This window comes from Hyla sarda, chromosome 10 (genome assembly GCF_029499605.1).
Source record: "Hyla sarda isolate aHylSar1 chromosome 10, aHylSar1.hap1, whole genome shotgun sequence".
Lineage (NCBI taxonomy): Eukaryota > Metazoa > Chordata > Amphibia > Anura > Hylidae > Hyla > Hyla sarda.
In genome coordinates, this window is record NC_079198.1 from 22,993,728 (window position 1) to 23,013,867 (window position 20,140).

General features: G+C 43.2%; 1 protein-coding gene across 1 annotated transcript; it reads right to left on the reverse strand.

Annotated features, from left to right (window-relative positions):
• Nucleotides 1-1,548: 1,548 nt before the first annotated feature.
• LOC130294339 (insulin-like) lies at nt 1,549-11,436 on the reverse strand. The gene is made up of 3 exons (XM_056543977.1): nt 11,253-11,436; nt 4,435-4,629; nt 1,549-1,763 (listed from the first exon to the last, which is right to left on the reverse strand). Exons 1-3 carry the CDS (start codon nt 11,344-11,346, stop codon nt 1,642-1,644), a joined length of 411 nt encoding a protein of 136 aa, XP_056399952.1. The 5' UTR covers nt 11,347-11,436; the 3' UTR covers nt 1,549-1,641.
• Between the last annotated feature and the right edge of the window lie 8,704 nt (nt 11,437-20,140).

The window sequence follows — 20,140 nt, forward strand, 5'->3', positions numbered from 1 at the left end:
CCTTATAAACCCTCGGTGGAGCTAGCTTCTCTCTCTTGTTCCTGAGGTCCAGTGCATTCAAGTCATCTTAGTGTGTGTGTCCAGAACATTGGAGACCTTAAGTCCTGCAGCCTCAAGTCAAATCCTGCAGCCTCAAATCAAGTCCTGCAGTCTCAAGTCAGATGCACAGTAAGCTAAAGTCACAGCCCTGTCAGTCAAGTCAAGTCTGTTGTCTATCCATAGACTGTAACAACTGTCTACCCTCAGTAAAGCTACCGTTGTCCGTAACTTGGCATCAGTGTCTTCATTGCCTAGCCCAGGATCCAGCGCTATACCTTCGGGTTGTTAAGGCTAAACCACACCCTGGCATCACGAACACAAGGGGATCTGTGGAGACCATTACTTGAAGTGCCCATGACTGCTTTGTTCAAGCTGAGATCTATCATTTTTGTCCTTTACTCATTGATAAAAAATGCTTCATTCTAGTAACATAATAAGTAAGATGTTTCTAAACCAGTGCATAGGAAAAAGTAAAGCAGTTTCCCATAGCAACCAGTCAGATTGCTTCTTATTTTTCAGAGGGCTTTTTTAAAATTAAAGAAGCGATCTGAATGGTTGCTATAGGCAACGACATCACTTTCCCTCTGCACTGTCCACTCTACAAAATATTAAAGGATTACAAGTGGGGTTCACCCACTATAAAATCCATATGCTTTAAAAAGGAGATGGGACCTCTACTTAATCACGAGAATGAGGGTCCCAAATACCCCTGATTGAATGGAGGGGAGGTAGTATGGACTCTGCTGCTTCACTCAAACTCTATGGGACTGCTGAAGATAGCTGAATACAGAGCTTGGCTTAGTTTGGCAGTGACATTGTTTCATGGGAGCAGTATGGCCCATACTTGACCTCCACTTGGGATCCCCATTCTTGTGATTGAGGGGGTCGTAATGATCAGAACCTCACCAATCAGAAACTTCTCTCTCCTCTTGTAATCTTGGTAGAACCCTTTTTGTAAATCATGTGGACAGCCCCTTAAAGTGTTAGTGTCACTTGTCTAGAGATGTGAAAAGTTCAGGGCGCTACAATCGTGAGCATTAGCCGGCTGAAGTGTCTAACAGCGCGTGGTTCATTCCTCAGCTGTCAATCAAATTTGACTTTCACTGCATTAGTCTGTGGAATAAAAGAGTACGATTGGATGACCATCGAGTGAAGAACACTGCCAGGCACTACAGCCGGCTATTGCTGACGATCAAAACTGGTGAGATCTAAACTTTCCCTGGTGAGATCTAAACTTTCTGGACGACATGTCGAGAATTTTTACAAATGAGACTAACAGGGTAAACATGGAATATATATATATATATGTGAATTCTATAAAGACATAAGTCTAAATGTGAGGCACTAGAGTAATCTTTCAGATAAGGAGATACTCTCTGTGTCTATGGCTGCCTTACAACTTGACTTTCAGGAAATTACTCATTCCATTGTTTAACATTTCATCAAGTGGACAAACAAGGTCTCCACGCAGGTGGGGATATAAAACCACATCACACTCAGCCTTTCCTGTCCTGAACTCCTTTATTTGCCAGTGTCAGTGTGTTTGTTATAGACATAGTCCATTCCACCATCATTTCATGTGGTAGTCCTTCCAAAGTGCTCTCAAGTCTTGCAGTAGGTTTGGAGGTCATAGAGTGTACAAGATTGATGGCAACACTTCTCTACTATTCCAAACTTCTTCTTGTTTCGTTCTACAAACCGATGTGATTGACTGTGAACTGGACCTACAGAGATACATTAGTAGATGTTACGTAGTATTCTACATAAAGAAAATAATTTTCATTTTCAATTTTACATGGTATGACCACAGCCTCTATTTTCAGTGAGTTTTTTACAATGACATTAGACCGCACTAACCTTATACCCCATCCTACCCACGGAAGAGGGTGGGGAAAAAAATAAAATTGAGGAGCAAACACTTGACAATGCGACACAGGCATTCAGTGTGTGACAACCTCAATTTATAGACAATGGGAGTACACGAGATCCATTGATTGAGATTACAGGCATCATCAAAGTAAAGTAGGAGGAGTAAAAATGGGGGGTATTTTGAGAGCGCTACTGTCAGATGGTGATAGTCAAAGTCAAGAAACGGTATGAGCCAGCACTTATGCAGAACTAACTTTTATTGAAAAAAGAAGTCAAGAAGTAAAAACAGGACAACGCGTTTCGGCACTCGCTGGCCCCTTCCTCAGGTCCACAATCACAAATTTGTGTAGTCCTAGCTGGAGTTCCTGCGGGCAAGCGCTCTCAAAATACCCCCCATTTTTACTCCTTCTACTTTGCATTCTTGTCCGTCCCCCTCGGGAAGACGGAATAATAAGGGGTGAGAGCAGCAGACTGTCGCCATTCCTTCTCACCACCATTGTGTACTATCGACTCAAGGTCAGTACGCCTCCTTAGGTGTTGGTGGCGGGTATTTTCATTTTCATTTTTCCATAAAATACCACACATGGAGCGTCCCATTGTTTTTTTCTCCTCCTTTCCACCCAGGCATCATCAAAGTGATAGCCAACTGCACCTTCTGGAAACTTCACTACTAAAACTGCCCACTATGATAATACATTTTGGTTTAATGGGGTAGATTTACCAATAGTGATACCCATATTGACATGATTGTCTAACAGAATCTATTAACAGACACTACCAGCACTTGTAGCCCTTGGTTGTAAGGAGGGGGGGGGGAGGTGCAGGTTTTTTAGGTCCATTTTAAAAAATTAAGTAATTGGCAAGAAACTTAGGAAAATTAAAACCTGTTTTAGATTTTGTCTCATATTTTGCATCATAAATAGTGTTTTCTTAGATTGGGTGGCACAAGGGTTTACTAAAAATAGAGAGTTTAAAGCGTTACTATTATTATAAGAAAACAGCTCCAGTATAGTCGATGGAGCTGCCAACTGCGATCCAAGGGGCTAAGTGCCGAGACGGGGGTGAGGAACGATACTGCAGAGCACTTTAGCAAGCAGATAAAAAATGTATATTTATAGTAATGTTTTAAGCATAAAATGTTGTATCTTTGTATGAAAATATTCTAAAAACATCATAACATTTTGAATGGAAGTTATTTCCATATCAGCTGATCACCAACTCAATCAAACAATGACTCAGTTACTCAGATCTTTTACTTATATAAACCCAAAATAGAGAAATGGCGTCTAACATTGAGGGGCAGAATTTAATTTACCGTATTTTTCGCCCTACAAGGCGCACCGGCATATAAGACGCACCCAATTTTAAAGGTGCAAAATCTAGAAAAAAAAAGATTCTGAACCCAACAGTGATCTTCAACCTGCGGACCTCCAGATGTTGCAAAACTACAACTCCCAGCATGCCCGGACAGCTGCTGGCTGTCCGGGCATGCTGGGAGTTGTAGTTTTGCAACATCTGGAGGTCCGCAGGTTGAAGACCACTGGTATAGGAGTTAATACTCAAGTGTCCCCGCCGCTCCGGACCCGTCACCGCTCGTCACCGCTGCCCTGGATGTCGCTCCATCGCTGTCGCTGCGTCCCCGTGGTGTTCCCAGACGCTCCGGATGTCTTCTTCCCCGGGATCCACGCTCTCAGTCGCCGTCATCACGTCACTATGCACGCCACTCCTATTGGATGACGGGATGGCGTGCGCGACGACGTGATGACGTTGAAGTAGAGCACCGGCCATGCAGGGGATCCCGGCACGGAGCAGACACCGAGGAGGCAGGTAAGGTCCCTCCCGGTGTCCTGTAAGCTGTTCGGGACGCCGCGATTTCACCGCGGCGGTCCCGAACAGCCGACTGAACAGCCGGGTTAGTGTCACTTTCCCTTCAAACGTGGCGGTCAGCTTTGATCGCCGCGTCTGAAGGGTTAATACAGGGCATTACCGCGATCGGTGATGTCCTGTATTAGCCGCGGGTCCCGGCCGTTGATGGGGTGTATTCGCCGTATAAGATGCACCAACTTTTCCCCCCCAGTTTTGGGGAAGAAAAAGTGCGTCTTATACGGCGAAAAATACGGTACTCTTATGCACAAATCCTAATTGTATAAGCTATTGTTTATTTCCATTCAGCCCTCTACAGGACAAGTCTACAGGACTCTCTATAAATCTGTAACTTGGTTACCTACTGTAAATGGAGATTAGAGAAATGTGCTTATTTAGGACACACCTATGATTATTTGAGAGTCATATGACTGAGGAATCCTTTCAGGGTTGGACTGTCACATCACAGAATACTAGAGGAACATCAGCACATTAGTGGGGTCCCAACACAACAGAGCCTATTTGAAGAACATATTACTACTGATATAGGGTGGCCCTTCAGAATTATTTCCTCTGGTGGTCCAATATATTACGGTATATGCTAAACAAATTCAAGAATGTACCATTTGTCATCTTTTTTTTTTTTCTTTCTTTTTTTTTTACCTTTAAAGTTTCTGTAATAAATTCCTTTTCCCTCGCAAACCAGCAATAGTGCGTCCACAAGGTGGATGCCACAAAGATGGTAGACACCTGCAGTTTCACTTTCTGTTAAGTAATACACCAGCACCAGAACTATGACAGTCTTTCCCCACTTTCCTTGGTCCATACTCCCGAAGAGTATACCTAGGGGCGCTGAATCTGTAAACGGGATGAAAATGTCTTGTAATTATCAATTTAATAAACTTTATCTCATCAACATTTACATATATATCTTTAATTTAACCAGAATTTTATAAAGATGAGAATATGTTAAATAAACAATTTGAAACAAAAAAATATGTACAATTTTTTTTTTTACTGATTAGTACCGGTTTATATCTTCTTTGAGTACAGAATACATGGTAGCATGATTTTCTTAACTGTTAATGCATTTTTTATTTTTTTTTTTATTTTGCATATTTAGACTGGTATAGAAAAGCGAAAGATTGTCCAGCACTCGGGATGCAGTTAAAAGTAGCTTTTCTTTATTGGAAATCTTCAGACAATGGTCACAACAGAGTAAAACATCTGACGCGTTTCGCACTTTCGTGCTTAATCGTAGACGAATCTTAGTCTACGATTAAGCACGAAAGTGTGAAACGCGTCAGACGTTTTACTCTGTTGTGACCATTGTCTGAAGATTTCCAATAAAGAAAAGCTACTTTTGACTGCATTCCGAGTGCTGGACAATCTTTCGCTTTTCTATACCAGTATCTGGCCGTGGGCGGGTGCGGCACATCCGTGCACAGGTGGTGCAGCCATTCCGTGAGGTGGTGAGCGGAGTACGAATCTACTCAAGCAATATTTAGACTGGGTTCACGTGTACTATTCTGGTCAGTACTCTGCTGGTATTTTTTCTTTTTTGGGGTAGGGTCACATTTGCCGTTTTTGCTGCTGCATATTTTTCCCACCCATTGAAGATAAGTAGTAAAATCAGCTGCAGAAAATACGCAGCAAAATAAGGCACATGTGACCCTACCCTAATAAGGAGCCTGTCATTACTTTCATGCTGCCTGAAAGACAAGTCATCAGGGTGGTTAATATTCTTTTCTAAGAGATCTGTTGGCCTTGACTGATACAGCTCATATGAAGACATCTGTCAATCAAGATAGATCGGGGCTTTCGCAATGACTAGTGGTTGAGGCAGCATGACAGTGATGATAGGTTTCCTTTATATTATTATTTAAAATTTTTATTATTTTTAATTAAATACATTTTTACAGTATTTTTTTTTTTTTTTTAGCCAAAACCAGAAATCAAGCTGACAAAAACTATTAGGAAAGATTTGCACCTTTTTCTTTGACTGGGACCAATTTCTCCTTTTTGCTAAAAACATTTACTTAGTTAGATACTTTGTGTGAACCCCGGCTAAAAAGTATATCTCTACTATAGAAAGCCTCAGACACGTCATTGGGTTGGGTTTTCTGAGACCCCAAGTGATATCTAGAACAAAGAGGTTGTAGCTGACTTGATCTTGCAAACAGATTACTCATTAAGATAAACTATTATATAATCGTCCTAATAAATAAATAAATTCATTTATAAAAATGATCAAATATGTACAAAACTGTTAGTTTACATTGATGTATAGCAACATTTTTAAGACCTTTCTAGGGGCATTTTTTGCCTACAGAAGTATGTCAACGTCATTCTTAGAGTTTCGCATGGATCTACAGTGCTATATGTCATGACATGCAATCATTTCTGTATTTTATTACAATACTGAAATATATTTATACCCAAAACAAAAACTAAAAAAAATTATGGAAAACTGTGTTTAGTAGGTTGATCCAAAGTTTCAATATGACAAAAAAAGATACAGTGGAAAAAAGATCGAAAATAATTATAGGCACCTTTGAAAGTAGACTTCTCAATATCAAGGAACCATGACCTATTAGTGACACTTGGTTGAGATACCTGTGCATACAAAATTGTTAAAAGCAGTCACATCTCAGTATGGCTGTGGTTCCACTTGGCATTTTTTTGGGGGGATAAACTACCACTGCCAAAAGTGGGTCCACGAGGAAGGAGAAGTATAAGTCCCTTCTTTATATTTCCCCTTCCTTTTGAACACACTTTGGTTTAAAGAATTGCAGTGAGAGTCTTCCAAAAAAAATGCCAAGTGGAAATGCAGCCTAAGGGTCTATATTCACATGGCAGAATTTCCGCTTGCGGAGTTCCGCCTCAAATTAAAGCCCAAAGACTTCTATGGGATTCCGCACTCCCATTCACACTTCTGAATTTCTGCTTGCGGAATTCCGCTAGCGGAATTCCGCAAGCAGAAATTCAGAAGTGTGAATGGGAGTGCGGAATCCCATAGAAGTCTATGGGCTTTAATTTGAGGCGGAACTCCGCAAGCGGAAATTCTGCTGTCTGATTAGACCCTAAGTATTGCTAGTCCAATATCTGGAGTGCCACATGAACACTTCCCTTACCTTTCCTTAGTGAAGCGATGCAAGGGATTTTTGGAATGCGTGATGGAAAATAGGACCTGGAAATGATCCCTGAAGACCCCCAGCCATTGTCTCTTATACTGCAGTCCTGCCCCTACCTTCTATGAATATAAATGACTGTGTGGGCAGGTGAGCAATCAAAGAAGACAGAGCTAGATACAGCTTATCTCTTCACTGCTGGAGGTAAGGAAACACACTGGTGATAAGACTCTTGGGAGACATCTCCATTTTCTATGTAACTTGCTATGTTTTCACCAAAACACATTGGCCCAGATTTACTATTGGAAAGCTTATTTGCCTTTATTGGGTTGGGCGCCAAAATGCCTCGCAAAATGAGTTTGCACCATATTTTTGTCGCATTGTGCCACAATGAACCTACAAACCCAGTACACCCGATAAAGGGGCTTGTTCTCACAACCCGACCTATTTACAGAAAATCCAGTGAACAAATGGCTGGAAATTTCCACCAAGAAAAAGCTGGTCAGAACCTTCCCGACCTATGAATCCCCATAGTAAATAGAATGGAATGGTGCAATCTGAAAAAACATTCCACAGTAATAAAAACTCAACACTCTTAGTAAAATAAGGCCATTGTTGTCAAATCAGCAGATAGATTCACTGTATATACAGAAACTTTTGGAAAGTTGTTGTTTCCCAAAGTTGGCCATAAAAGTTACATCATTGTTGGTCGTTGAGGGCTCGATCACATCGTGATTGTGCTGATAGTGACAGGTATATGTCTACAAACTGTGGGGTAGCAACATACGCATGAATAGAAAGGCATGGGCAACAATTTAATGGCCTGAATGTAGTCAACTAGTGACTACATTTAGGTTATTTTCCAAACATATACAATTTTTTTCTTGGACTCAAAACCGTGGTGTGCTGGGATTTCAAGTATACGTAAAACATTTATATAGGTGCAGAAAATGACCCAAAGGTAATCACTAGTAAATTACATTCAACTCAAGTCAACGAGCCAGTGCCGGTCCATGCATGTATGTATGGCATCCCTAACGTGAAAAATTAGCCAAGTCACTATGAAATCTGACGAGGACTGTACTGTACAGCTCAGTCTGGTCACTGACATCCCAATGACCACCAAGACCAATAGGAGCAGCATCAGTGCATGACCCCAACGTAACTTCATACATACCTTTAAGAACTTTTACATTTGTTTCGAAATAAAGTCACTTTTTTTTTTTTGTATAACTGTTTTATTTATTGTTTTCATCAGGTTTTTGTAGAATACAAAACAATAAAAATATGAAAAAGACAAAACAATAAAAATATAGAAAAGACAATAACAAGTCAAGAGCAGTCTCATTAGCAAACCATCAGGCATGTAGGATTGTGTAAGTAACATCCTAGTATAAGAGCTCGTTAAGACTTTATATCTATCAGAGGAATTATAATGTAGCAAAAATAGAACTGTCATTACATACGAAATTTCAACTAGGTATAAAGTCACTTTTTTGTGCACTCCCATCTTGCTACACTACATGTCACATCTTTTCATGAAGAGGTTATCCAAAGATTAAAATTAGAGATGAGCGAATTTACAGTAAATTCGATTCGTCACGAACTTCTCGGCTCGGCAGTTGATGTCTTATCCTGCGTAAATTAGTTCAGCCTTCAGGTGCTCAGGTGGGCTGAAAAAGGTGGATACAGTCCTAGGAAAGAGTCTCCTAGGACTGTATCCACCTTTTCCAGCCCACGGAAGCACCTGAAAGCTGAACTAATTTATGCAGGAAAAGTCATCAACTGCCGAGCCGAGAAGTTTGTGACGAATCAAATTTACTGTAAGTTCGCTCATCTCTAGTGACAACCCATGCATAAAACTCATTGTCCGATCTGTCATACATCAATATTGCATACATTTCAAGGATAGAAATGAGTAAATATGTATTTCTATGATACATCAGTTACCGCTCTTGTTTTATAAACCTTTGCCAAATGGGGCAGTCTATCACTATGGGATTTACTACTGGAAATGTGCCGGAATTCTACAAAAAAAAAAAAAAAAATCACAATTGTCTTTCATAACTTGCGTGGGGTATTAGATAACCTATTTTGCCATATCCAAGAAAAGGGGAGTGGCTTGGGGAAACGGGTAATTCCAAGAAAACAACAAAGCACCATGCAAAAAACAAAACAAAAACAAAAAACAAAAAAACACAGAAACAACTGCACATTGTGTAAATTGTTGCCAGTCTTCATTCAGTTGACATGTAAATGGATATGGACACATTAAATGTATTATACCAACCACACCCCCATAACAAAAGTGTGGACATCACTCACTGGGCAGGACCCACACTCTTGTTTGGGGTGTATTTAGTACAGTGTTTTTAAAACCTGCATTAAAGTGTAAATTTTACAAGTACATTTAGTGTCACCATTTACATTTCCACCAAATAAAAAGACTGACAATTTATGGAATGTGCAGTTTTTCCTTTTTTTTGCATGATGCTTTGTTGTTTTCTTGGAATGATTGTTCTTTGCCATGCAGACTAGACCTCTGTTTATAGATGGTGCCCATAATACTTTTGGTAGTTGGCGTTTTGGCAAAAGGGAGCATGGCTTAAGCTACAACATGGGGTGGCAAAAATGCACCAAATTCTAGTGACGTTTGCACCAAATTTAACATTTTGATAAATCTGGCGCATTGTAAGGCTAGGTTTAGACTACGGAATTTCCGACAGAAATTCAGTCGTAAAATTTCCGTCAGAAATTCTGCTTGCTAAAATGTCTAGTGTAGTGAATGGTTTTCCGTTCACAAATTCACACTTCGGAATTTGTGAAGCAGAAAATCCGCTTAGTAAATCCGCTTAGAGATTTCCGCCTGAAGAAAGGCGTTGCTCTTTCTTCAGGTGGAATTCCCCGCGGAACACATTGCAGTCTATGGGAGACTGCAGTGTCCACGCGGTCCTAGCGCCGACTTATTCAGTCGGCGCAGGCGGAACTCAGAATCTCCGGGCGGAAATTTTCTGCCCGGAGATTCCGTAGTCTGAACCTAACCTAAGGGTCTATTCACATGGCAGAATTTCTGCCTCAAATTAAAGCCCATAGACTTCTATGGGATTCCGCACTCCCATTCACACTACTGTGGAAATCCACCAGCGGAAATTCAAAAATGTGAATGGGAGTGCGGAATCCCATAGAAGTCTATGGGCTTTAATTTGAGGCGGAATTCCGCAAGCGGACATTTAGCAGTGTGAATCGGTGTGCGGAAACCCATAGAAGTCTATGGGCTTTAATTTGAGTCGGAATTTCGCAAGCGGAAATTCTGCAGTGTGTATAGACCCTAAGGCTAGGTTTACACTGGGGAATCTCCGGGCAGAAAATTTCCGACCGGAGATTCCGAGTGCAACCAGGACTGACTAAATTAGTCGGTGCTAGGACCGCACAGACACTGCAGTCTCCAATAGACTATAATGTGTTCCGCGAGTATTTTCAAGCGGATTTTCTGTTCACAAATTCTGCTTCACAAATTCTATAGTGCGAATTTGTGAACGGAAACCCATTCACTACACTATACATTTTAGTAAGCGGAATTTCTGCCTGCAATTTCAAAGCGGAATTGCAGGCGGAAATTCCGTAGTGTGAACCTAGCCTAACACTGTCTAGTCTAAGTTTATACTGACTATGAATTAGACAGCTTTAGTAAATCCAGGCCGATGTGTCATGGAAACTATACTAAAACTGCTACTATATTACAGTCATAGCAGGAGGCGCATACAAACACTATGGGGGAGATTTATCAAAACCTGTCCAGAGGAAAAGTTGCTGAGTTGCCCATAGCAACCAATCAGATCGCTTCTTTCATTTTTAACAAGGCCTCTGCAAAATGAAAGCAGCGATCTGATTGGTTGCTATGGGCAACTCAGCAACTTTTCCTCTGGACGGGTTTTAATAAATCTTCCTCTAAGAATTTTTATTTGTAACAAAACTTTTCCATGAATAGGTCATCAATGTGCAGCAGTCATTATTTAATTTGTTTCTTTCTGGTTCTTGGAAGGTCCTGGACATGGTTTCCAAATAAATGATCTTTGACCTGTGGTAAGATGTCACCAGATAAGACCTGTTCTGTGTTATTGACACAAATCAACCTCAGTCTATCTTGTAACAAACGTTATCATAGTAAAAATGTGAATTTTAGACGTCTAGGAAAGTTTTTTTTTTTTCATAACGACAAGTAGGGAAAGGAGGTCCAACCTTTGGGACCCTCACAGATCAGTAGAAGGAATGAGTGAGGTGGTGGCAATGCTCTGTAGCTTTGTAGGATTTTTGCCCCTGTACACAATGTACATCATGTCTTATACTTACCATCAAAATGTGTTATCACGGAAAGATTAAGACTGGACAGGAGGACCGGACAAGTCTCTGTATCGATTGCAATGGGAGACCTGAAATGCTTCATTTACCCTGTGATGGCGCTGCCAGTGCCAAGCAGCAGGACACTCTACAGTCATCTTTTTTTTTAGGATATCATATCAAAAAGGAATGGTAAAATCTGGACAACCCCTTCATGACCAGGCTCAATTTGACCTTGTGGACACAGCCAATTTTTGATTTTGCAAACAACTCTTATTTTGTCATCCACAGAGACATACGAAAAAAAATTGTATGCGACCAATTGTACTTTGTAATGATGCCTTTTATTCTACCATAAAATCTACGGTGCAACCAAAGAATATCACTTTGGGGGGGGGGGGGGGTATAAAACGCTATTTTGCAACTTATTATTTTTTTTGGAGGGGGGGTGTTTACACAGTGCACTTTATAGTAAATCTGACATGTTGTCCCCAATGCACGCGGCCCTGATTTTTATGATATACAGGCCGGCGTGAATCCACGGAGGCTTTACATAATATGTGCACCTTTATGATATACTAGTGTTGGGCGCAAATATTCGCATTTCCAATTTTTATCGCAAATAACACAAATTCGCAAAATCGCGAATATTGCGAATATATTCGCTATAAATTCGAAATTACGAGTATTCACTTTTTTTCCACATATGTGAATATTCACAGATTCCTTCTTTTCACTTGTGGGCAGACTAAAATGATGCAAATACACTTGTCAGAGGATATCAACAACATCCCTAGCAGCCAATAGTAAAGTTGCCCACCGCCTCACTGTTTTCTTCCACGAATACGCGAATATGCGAATATAACGAATACACTAAATTCACCAATATAGGATGAATATTCATCTATATATTCGCGAAATATCGCAAATTCGAATATGGGCAATGCCGCTCATTACTATTATATACCGTGCACGTACTCCTCTTCTTTCTTCTCTGGATGCCTGAGACGCGCTGCTTCTGCTTAGGCGCTCACTTCTTTTTTTAATTTTTTTTATTTTTTTTTTAAACTGTGATATTTATTAAGGATTTTTTCAAGAACAAAAATGAGAAAAGAGTAGTATGACAATACAGGGGGCTGTAGCCCAATACAATCTGTAAAGTACAATGAAATCCAAAGGGTCAAAACCCAAGAATATTTAACAGAAATGCATTAGAAAGCTGGTACAAGGTAAGGCTAAGGCAGGACAATAAAGGCACCGAGATTGGCGGAAGGCCTCCGGTACGATGGTGCTCACTTCTGTTGTCTGCCACCTGCTTTGTGAGCCTGCGCAGTGCTAGACGCAGGGAACGAGCGAGCTGTCTGCCTCTAGTGAAAGCAAGCAGAAGCAGCACGTCTCCTGAACCCAGAGAAGAAATAAGAGGAGTACGGGACGGCCACTGTATATTAGAAAGGTGCACATATTATGTAAAGCCGCGGTGGATTGACGCCGGCCCACACATCATAAAAATCAGGGGCTCTCACTTATAGGGAATAGGCGTGGCAGAGGCAGGGCATTGCGAACCCCAAGCCACACGCCTATCCGACTTGCTGATCGTACCATAAAACAATTTTTTGGCTGATAAAGAGCAGTCAAAAGGTATGGCTCCATAGCAATTGTTATCATCTATGCTATCATGGTATTAGTCTGGGGGGGGGGGGGGGTACAATATCCATGACAGTTGCACTTTAAAGGGGTACTCCGCTGCTCAGCGTTTGGAACAAACTGTTCCGAACGATGGAGCTGGCGCCGGGAGCTTGTGACGTCATAGCCCCGCCCCCTCAATGCAAGTCTATGGGAGGGGGCGTGACAGCCGTCACGCCCCCTCCCATAGACTTGCATTGAGGGGGTGGGGCGTGACGTCATGAGGGGGCTATGACATCACGAGCTCCGGCACCGGCTCCAGCATTCGGAACAGTTTGTTCCAAACGCTGAGCAGCGGAGTACCCCTTTAAGTACCTGGTGGCTATTCAATACATGATGGAGGAAAGGGGTTAAAGAGGTACTCCGGTGGAAAACTTTCTTTTAAAAATTTACTGGTGCCAGAAAGTTAAGCAGATTTGTAAATTACTTCTATTAAAAAATCTTAATCCTTCCAGTATTTATTAGCTGCTGAATACTACAGAGGAAATGATTTTCTTTTTGGAACACAGAGCTCTCTGCTGACATCATGACCACAGTGCTCTCTGCTGACATCTCTGTCCATTTTAGGAACTGTCCAGAGCAGCATATGTTTTCTATGGGGATTTTCTCCTACTCTGGACAGTTCCTAAAATGGACGGAGATGTCAGCAGAGAGCACTGTGCTCGTGATGTCAGGAGAGAGCTCTGTGTTCCAAAAAGAAAATAATTTGCTCTGTAGTATTCAGCAGCTAATAAATACTGGAAGGAGTAAGATTTTTTAATAGAAGTAATTTACCAATCTGTTTAACTTTCTGGCACCAGTTGATTAAAAAAAAAATAATAAAATAATAAAAGTTTTCCTCCGGAGTACCCCTTTATGAACTCACTGGCTGTATAGAAAACAGACTTCTCAATCCTTTATATCCATTGTAATCACACGTCCTATGTTGTGATAAATCTAAACAAACAGACATCTTTGTGATATTTGATAACGTTTTGGTGTAAATTTAAACTAAAGGATGGCCCAGTGCAATAAATGGGGAGGGGGAAATCTATTAAAGGGGTACTCTGCCCCTATACATCTTATCCCCTATCCAAAGGATAGGGGATAAGATGTCAGACCCCGGGGATCGCTGCTGCGGCACCCCGCTATCATTACTGCGCAGAGCGAGATCGCACTGCATGTAATGACGGGCAATACAGGGGCCGGAGCATCGTTACGTCACGGCTCCGCCCCTCGTGACATCACGGCTCCGCCCCTCGTGACGTCACGGCCCGCCCCGTCAATACAAGTCTATGGGAGGGGGCGTGGCGGTCATCACGCCCCCTGCCATAGACTTGCATTAAGGGGACGGGCCGTGATGTCATGAGGGGCGGAGCCATAACGTCACGCTGCTCCGGCCCCTGTATCGCCCATCATTACGCACAGAGCGAACTCGCTCTGTGCTGTAATGATAGCGCGGTGCCGCAGCAGCGATCCCCGGGGTCCCCAGCAGCTGGACCGCGGCAATCTGACATCTAATCCCTTATCCTTTGGATAGGAGATAAGATGCCAGGGGCGGAGTACCCCTTTAATTCCCTGCTCCAGCGCTGAGTGGCAAAATTGCAAACATTTTTATTTTATTTGTTTATTTATTTATTTTTAAAACTCAGCTTTCCCAAAAACTTTGCATAGCGTTATCATTCCCTGCACTAACGCAAAGCGGCAAATTTCCCCTAAGTGTATAAGGTATTGTTCATGGTGTTGTCTTTATTGTGCTATAGTTGTTGTTATCTTTGTAGATCCTCATTTACAGGATAATAGGATGTTTTCTGGAACTAATCAGGGTGTTAACCAGATTATGTAAGTGCAGGCTACAATTGTGTATTGCGGGACTTCAGGACGTCCCCACCTTCACCTCTTCCTTTAGGTCATGTTCACACATTCAAGTTTTTAATTGTAATGATTAAAAAGCCAGGAACAGATCAAAAAGAGAGGAAGCATATAAGAGGAAAGAATTATCTCTTTTCTTTCCAAACCACCCATTTCTGGCTTTGTATTAATTAATTGCAATTTAAAAAAAACCTGAAAGTGTGAACAAAGCCTTAATCCTATTAACTTCGATCTGGATCAGATTTCAAATCAAACAATTTATTTAACTGTATTTAGGTTAATTTTATAAGCCTTACTTTACGTTGCTAATGTGACTCTTATGTAGCTCTTGCGATGGGGATTACTTGGGTGACACCACTAAGACCCCCTCCAATCAGCCGCCAGAACATATATACAGTGATCCCTCAACTTACAATGGCCTCAACATACAATAGTTTCAACATACAATGGTATTTTCTGGACCATTGTAACTTGAAACCAGACTCAACATACAATACTACAGACAGTCCAGATCTGTGAATTGCGTCACAACTGGAGGAACTGACCAATCAGAATGGGCATTTTACTGGTAAATCACCTGTATTACTGAAGTGCATGCACTGACTGGCTGTCTGGTAGTGCCCCCTACAGTACAGGGAGGAACTACAAGTTCTGTACTACTTCTTACCTGTGCCAGGGTTAGCTGCTCCTTTGGACACCAAGTAAGGGCGGCTCCATTTGGGACACTGTGTGTACTGTATAGGACCCTGAAGAAGATCCTGTCCTCTACATAAACCATTGTTTCCCAACCAGGGTGTCTCCAGCTGTTGCAAAACTACAACTCCCAGCATGCCCGGACAGCCAGCGGCTGTCCGGGCATGCTGGGAGTTGTAGTTTTGCAATAGCTAGAGGCACCCTGGTTGGGAAACACTGACATAGACAGTGATTACAGCTCCCAGCAGATCTTTATTACTGTTATATGGAAGGATTTGCTTTATCTATATTAGTTATCTACTTATTTTTCTTTAATCCTCACTTTTTCCTATTTTTGGATGACATTTTGGTGGCTTCAGAACCAATTACCAGGTTTCCATAGCGTTCTGGTCTCAACATACAATGGTTTCAACATACAATGGTCGTCCTGGGACCAATTAATATTGTAACTTGAGGGACCACTGTACATACATTCATGCTGCCGGGTAAACATAGTGTTACATAGTGGCCTGTGGTGTCAGCGCTTTACCATATAAACATGGCTGCACTATTATTTTGCAGTAACTCTCCATTCTAACCCACCAAGCAGGGGACTGGCCATATACTTAAGGGGGTACTCCGGCACTAAGACATCTTATACCCTATCCAAAGGATAGGGGATAAGATGTCTGATCGCGGGGGTCCCGTCTCAATGCAAGTCTATGGGAGGGGCCGTCAGGCCCCCTCCCATAGACTTGCATTGAGGGGGCAGGGCGGGGCATGACGTCACACGGGGGCGGAGTCGTGGTTTCACGCTTCTCCGTCCCCATGGTCGGGAGGCATTAGACTTGGAGCCTCCATTGCTTCCTGCAGTGCTAACAGGTGGGTGCTGCATGCTAGGACCCCCGCGATCAGACATTTTATCCCCTATCCTTTGGATAGGGGATAAGATGTCTTAGTGCCGGAGTACCCCTTTAAATCCCTTTAATACTTCCATACAATCTTGCATTTTTCTAAGTGTTCCTAACATTCTCATAACTTTCAGACAATTTTGTTCTGTTTTCAGTGCAGTGAAGACCAACCTCTTCCTAGAACAGGTCTATACCGTCACTAGTCTTGAGTTCGTTAGTTTCCCCTTCTCTACTGAGTGTCATTTCATGTTTGGTACCTGTAGCCAGATAAAGATAGTACCACCTTGTTACTGTCCAGGGTTAGACTGACAATGACCCAATAATTGTATTTGTGCACTTCTTTTTGCGGACCCAGTCCCATAGGAAAGTATTGTTTCGTAAAGACAACCACTCAGTGGCATCTGGAGGTCGTAGAGTTGGTTCCTCTCTTCAGACTATCCTCTATAAGGCCATGTTCACACAATGAAATTTCTGTGCGGAATTCCACACATTCCACTTGATTTCAATGGGATTCTCCTGCACTCTTCACATGGCAGAATTTCCGTGCCATAAGTTTCAGGTGCGGAAATTCAGATTCTGGCATCTGCAGAAAAGGCCATGTCTATTCTTTCTGCGGAGTCCGCATGGAAATACATTGTCGTCTATGAGACGGCGCTCCGCTGTCAGTGGAATGTCCGCACGGAGATTTCCCATGCAGATATTTAAAGGAGTACTCCAGGATAAGAAAACGTATCCCCTATCCTAAGGATAGGGGATACGTTTCAGATCGCAGGGGGTCTGACCACTGGGGCCCCCCACGATCTCCCGTCTGGGGCCCTCGGCTCTTTGCCGAAATAGTGTGTTTCGACCACCGCATAACGCAGCGTCCGACATGCCCCCTCAATACATTTCTATGGCAGAGGCGGAATGCAGCGCTCCGGCTCTCCCATAGAGATGTATTGAGGGGGCGTGTCGGCTTCCGCGTCATGCGGTGGTCAGACACGCCCCCTTGCCATGACTGCTGGGACCCCATACAGGAGATCACGGGGGACCCCAGTGGTCGGACCCCCCTCGAGATCTGAAACTTATCCCCTATCCTTAGGATAGGGGATATAAGTTTTCTTATCCCGGAGTACTCCTTTAACTGTGTGAACATAGCCTAAGTCATAATAGAGAGAAGCACCAGGGCTGATGTACCCGCTTGTCTATGCATTACATGGTTGGACATTTATATGAATAGCTGACATGTAATGCTTCTTTTCCACTGCAGTATATACTCCTGGCGAGAACAACAGATCACTGGGGAAAGATGGGCCATACCTTGGCTTCTATTTAGATAGGGCTGGTACTTGTGGAAAAAAAATGTGGGTATTTTCACACATGATAGGTGCACTGCAGATTTTCGGTGGAAATTGCACAGAGCTTTTACATGCAAATCTACAGTGACAAATCCACTCCCAAGTATGTGGATTTTTTTTAATGCTGATATACCACTATGGATATAGGTGTGAATATATATAAAAAGGCTTTGCCTTAAAGGGGTTCTCCGGTGCTTACACATCTTATCTCCTATCCAAAAGATAGGGGATAAGATGCCTGATCGCCTGATGCCTGACAGCTATCACGCCCCCTCCCGTAGGCTTGCATTGAGGGGCGGAGCGTGATGTCACATGGGGGCTGAGGCGTGACGTCACACGCCGCCGGCCCTGTAGTAGCCCGTAATCAGAGCCAGAGCGAACACGTTCTGGGGACTGATTACAAACGGGGTGCCGCGTGCATGATCACGGGCGTCCCCAGCGGCGGGACTCCCGCGATCAGGCGTCTTATCCCCTATCCTTTGGATAGGGGATAAGATGTGTAAGCACCGGAGAACCCCTTTAATGTCCCCTAGTGTTCACATATTGAACAACAGACAATCCAAAAAAAAAAAAAAGCATAGCTATAGTATTATTAAACTACAAAGAGGAGAAAAAAAACAGGCAGGCGCCTCATAGGATAATAATGTAGGGAATTGAAAAACAAAGAGGTTTATGGAGAAGCCACATAGAAAATCAATCCCACTCTGGAGAGAAAAGGTCCCACGATAAGCAGCAGTGAGTGGCACATAAACAAGTACAGTGGTCCCTCAACATACGATGGTAATCCGTTCCAAATGGACCATCGTTTGTTGAAACCATCGTATGTTGAGGCATCCGTGCAATGTAAAGTATAGGACAGTGGTCTACAACCTGCGGACCTCCAGATGTTGCAAAACTACAACACCCTGCATGCCCGGACAGCCAACGGGCATGCTGGGAGTTGTAGTTTTGCAACATCTGGAGGTCCGCAGGTTGAAGACCACTGGTATTGGAGGTTATAATCACCTGTCCCCGCCACTTCGGACCGTCACCGCTCGTCACCGCTGCCCTGGATGTCTCCATCCATCGCTGTTGCCGCGTCTCCGGGGTGTCCCCGACTCTCCGGCAAGGCCTCTGCTTCCCCCTCATCCTTGCTGTCCATCGCCGTCATCACGTCGTTACGCACGCCGCTCCTATTGGATGACGGGACGGCGTGCGCAGCGACGTGATGACAACAATGGAGAGCGCCGACGATGCAGGGGATCCTGAAGAGGACGCGCCGGAGCCCCGAGGACAGGTAAGTGATCGTCAGCGGACCACACGAAGCACTGTAAACGGCTATCCGGTGGCAGATGAAGCAGTCTGCGCTGCCGGATAGCCGTTTATGCGATGGCCCCGACATATAAAAACATCGTATGTTGATGCTGCCTCTGAGAGACCATCATATGGGGAAATGATCGTATGTCGGGGCCATCGTAGGTTGGGGGGTCACTGAATACAAGGAAAAAAAAAAATTTGAAAATATTCTCTGTCCAAGCGATCGGGTCCTCCTTCATTTAGCGCAGTTTGAGAAATACTTTTTTTCCCCCCGTGTTATATTAAACTGAAAAATAAAAACACAATAATTCACAAATACATGTGTTCCCACAAATGCCTGCGAGGCGACAGGTCCCACCTAGGGGAATGAGCTAAGAAAGTTAGTAAACTGTTATCCTATTTCTAAACAAACAAGGGCAAATAAATAAATCACCTCAAAGATCCTAAATCGCTGTTGTTCTGATAATCATTACTGGTCCCATCCCGACACACAAGAAATAGGTGGAAATACCTACTCAGCCAATTACAAGCTGACAATGGTCTACGCTGCGGCAAGTGATTGGTGAACATGGTATCAAATCCAAGCATTGTGACGTCACGACCCGCCCCGTGTGACCTCACGCTCCGCCCGTAACTTCACAATGCTCCGTCCCCGTGATCGCCAGTCATCAGACTCGGAGCGAACGCGCTCCGGGGACTGATTCTAATGGGGTGCTGCGTGCAAGATCACGGGGGTCCCCAGCGGCGGGATTCCCGCGATCAGGCATCTTATCCCCTATCCTTTGGATAGGGGATACAATGTCTTAGCGCTGGAGTACCCCTTTAAGTCATGAATTTCCAAGAATGTTCCCCTTCACTTACAGCAAGCAGGGGTGCTATCAAGTAGATGTTCCATAACCTTCAATTGAAGAATTTAAGGGGTAACGTGCTCTCTGCTGACATCTCTGTCCATGTCAGGAACTGTCCAGAGCAGGAGTAAATCCCCATAGCAAGCCTGTCCTGCTCATGGACAGTTCCTGATATGGCCAGAGGTGTCAGCAGAGAGCACTGTGGTCAGACGGAAAAGAAATTCAAAAATAAATACTTCCTCTGTAGTATACAGAGTGCTGCGTTGAGAACCGGAAGACACCGAGCGGGAGGCATGGAGCGG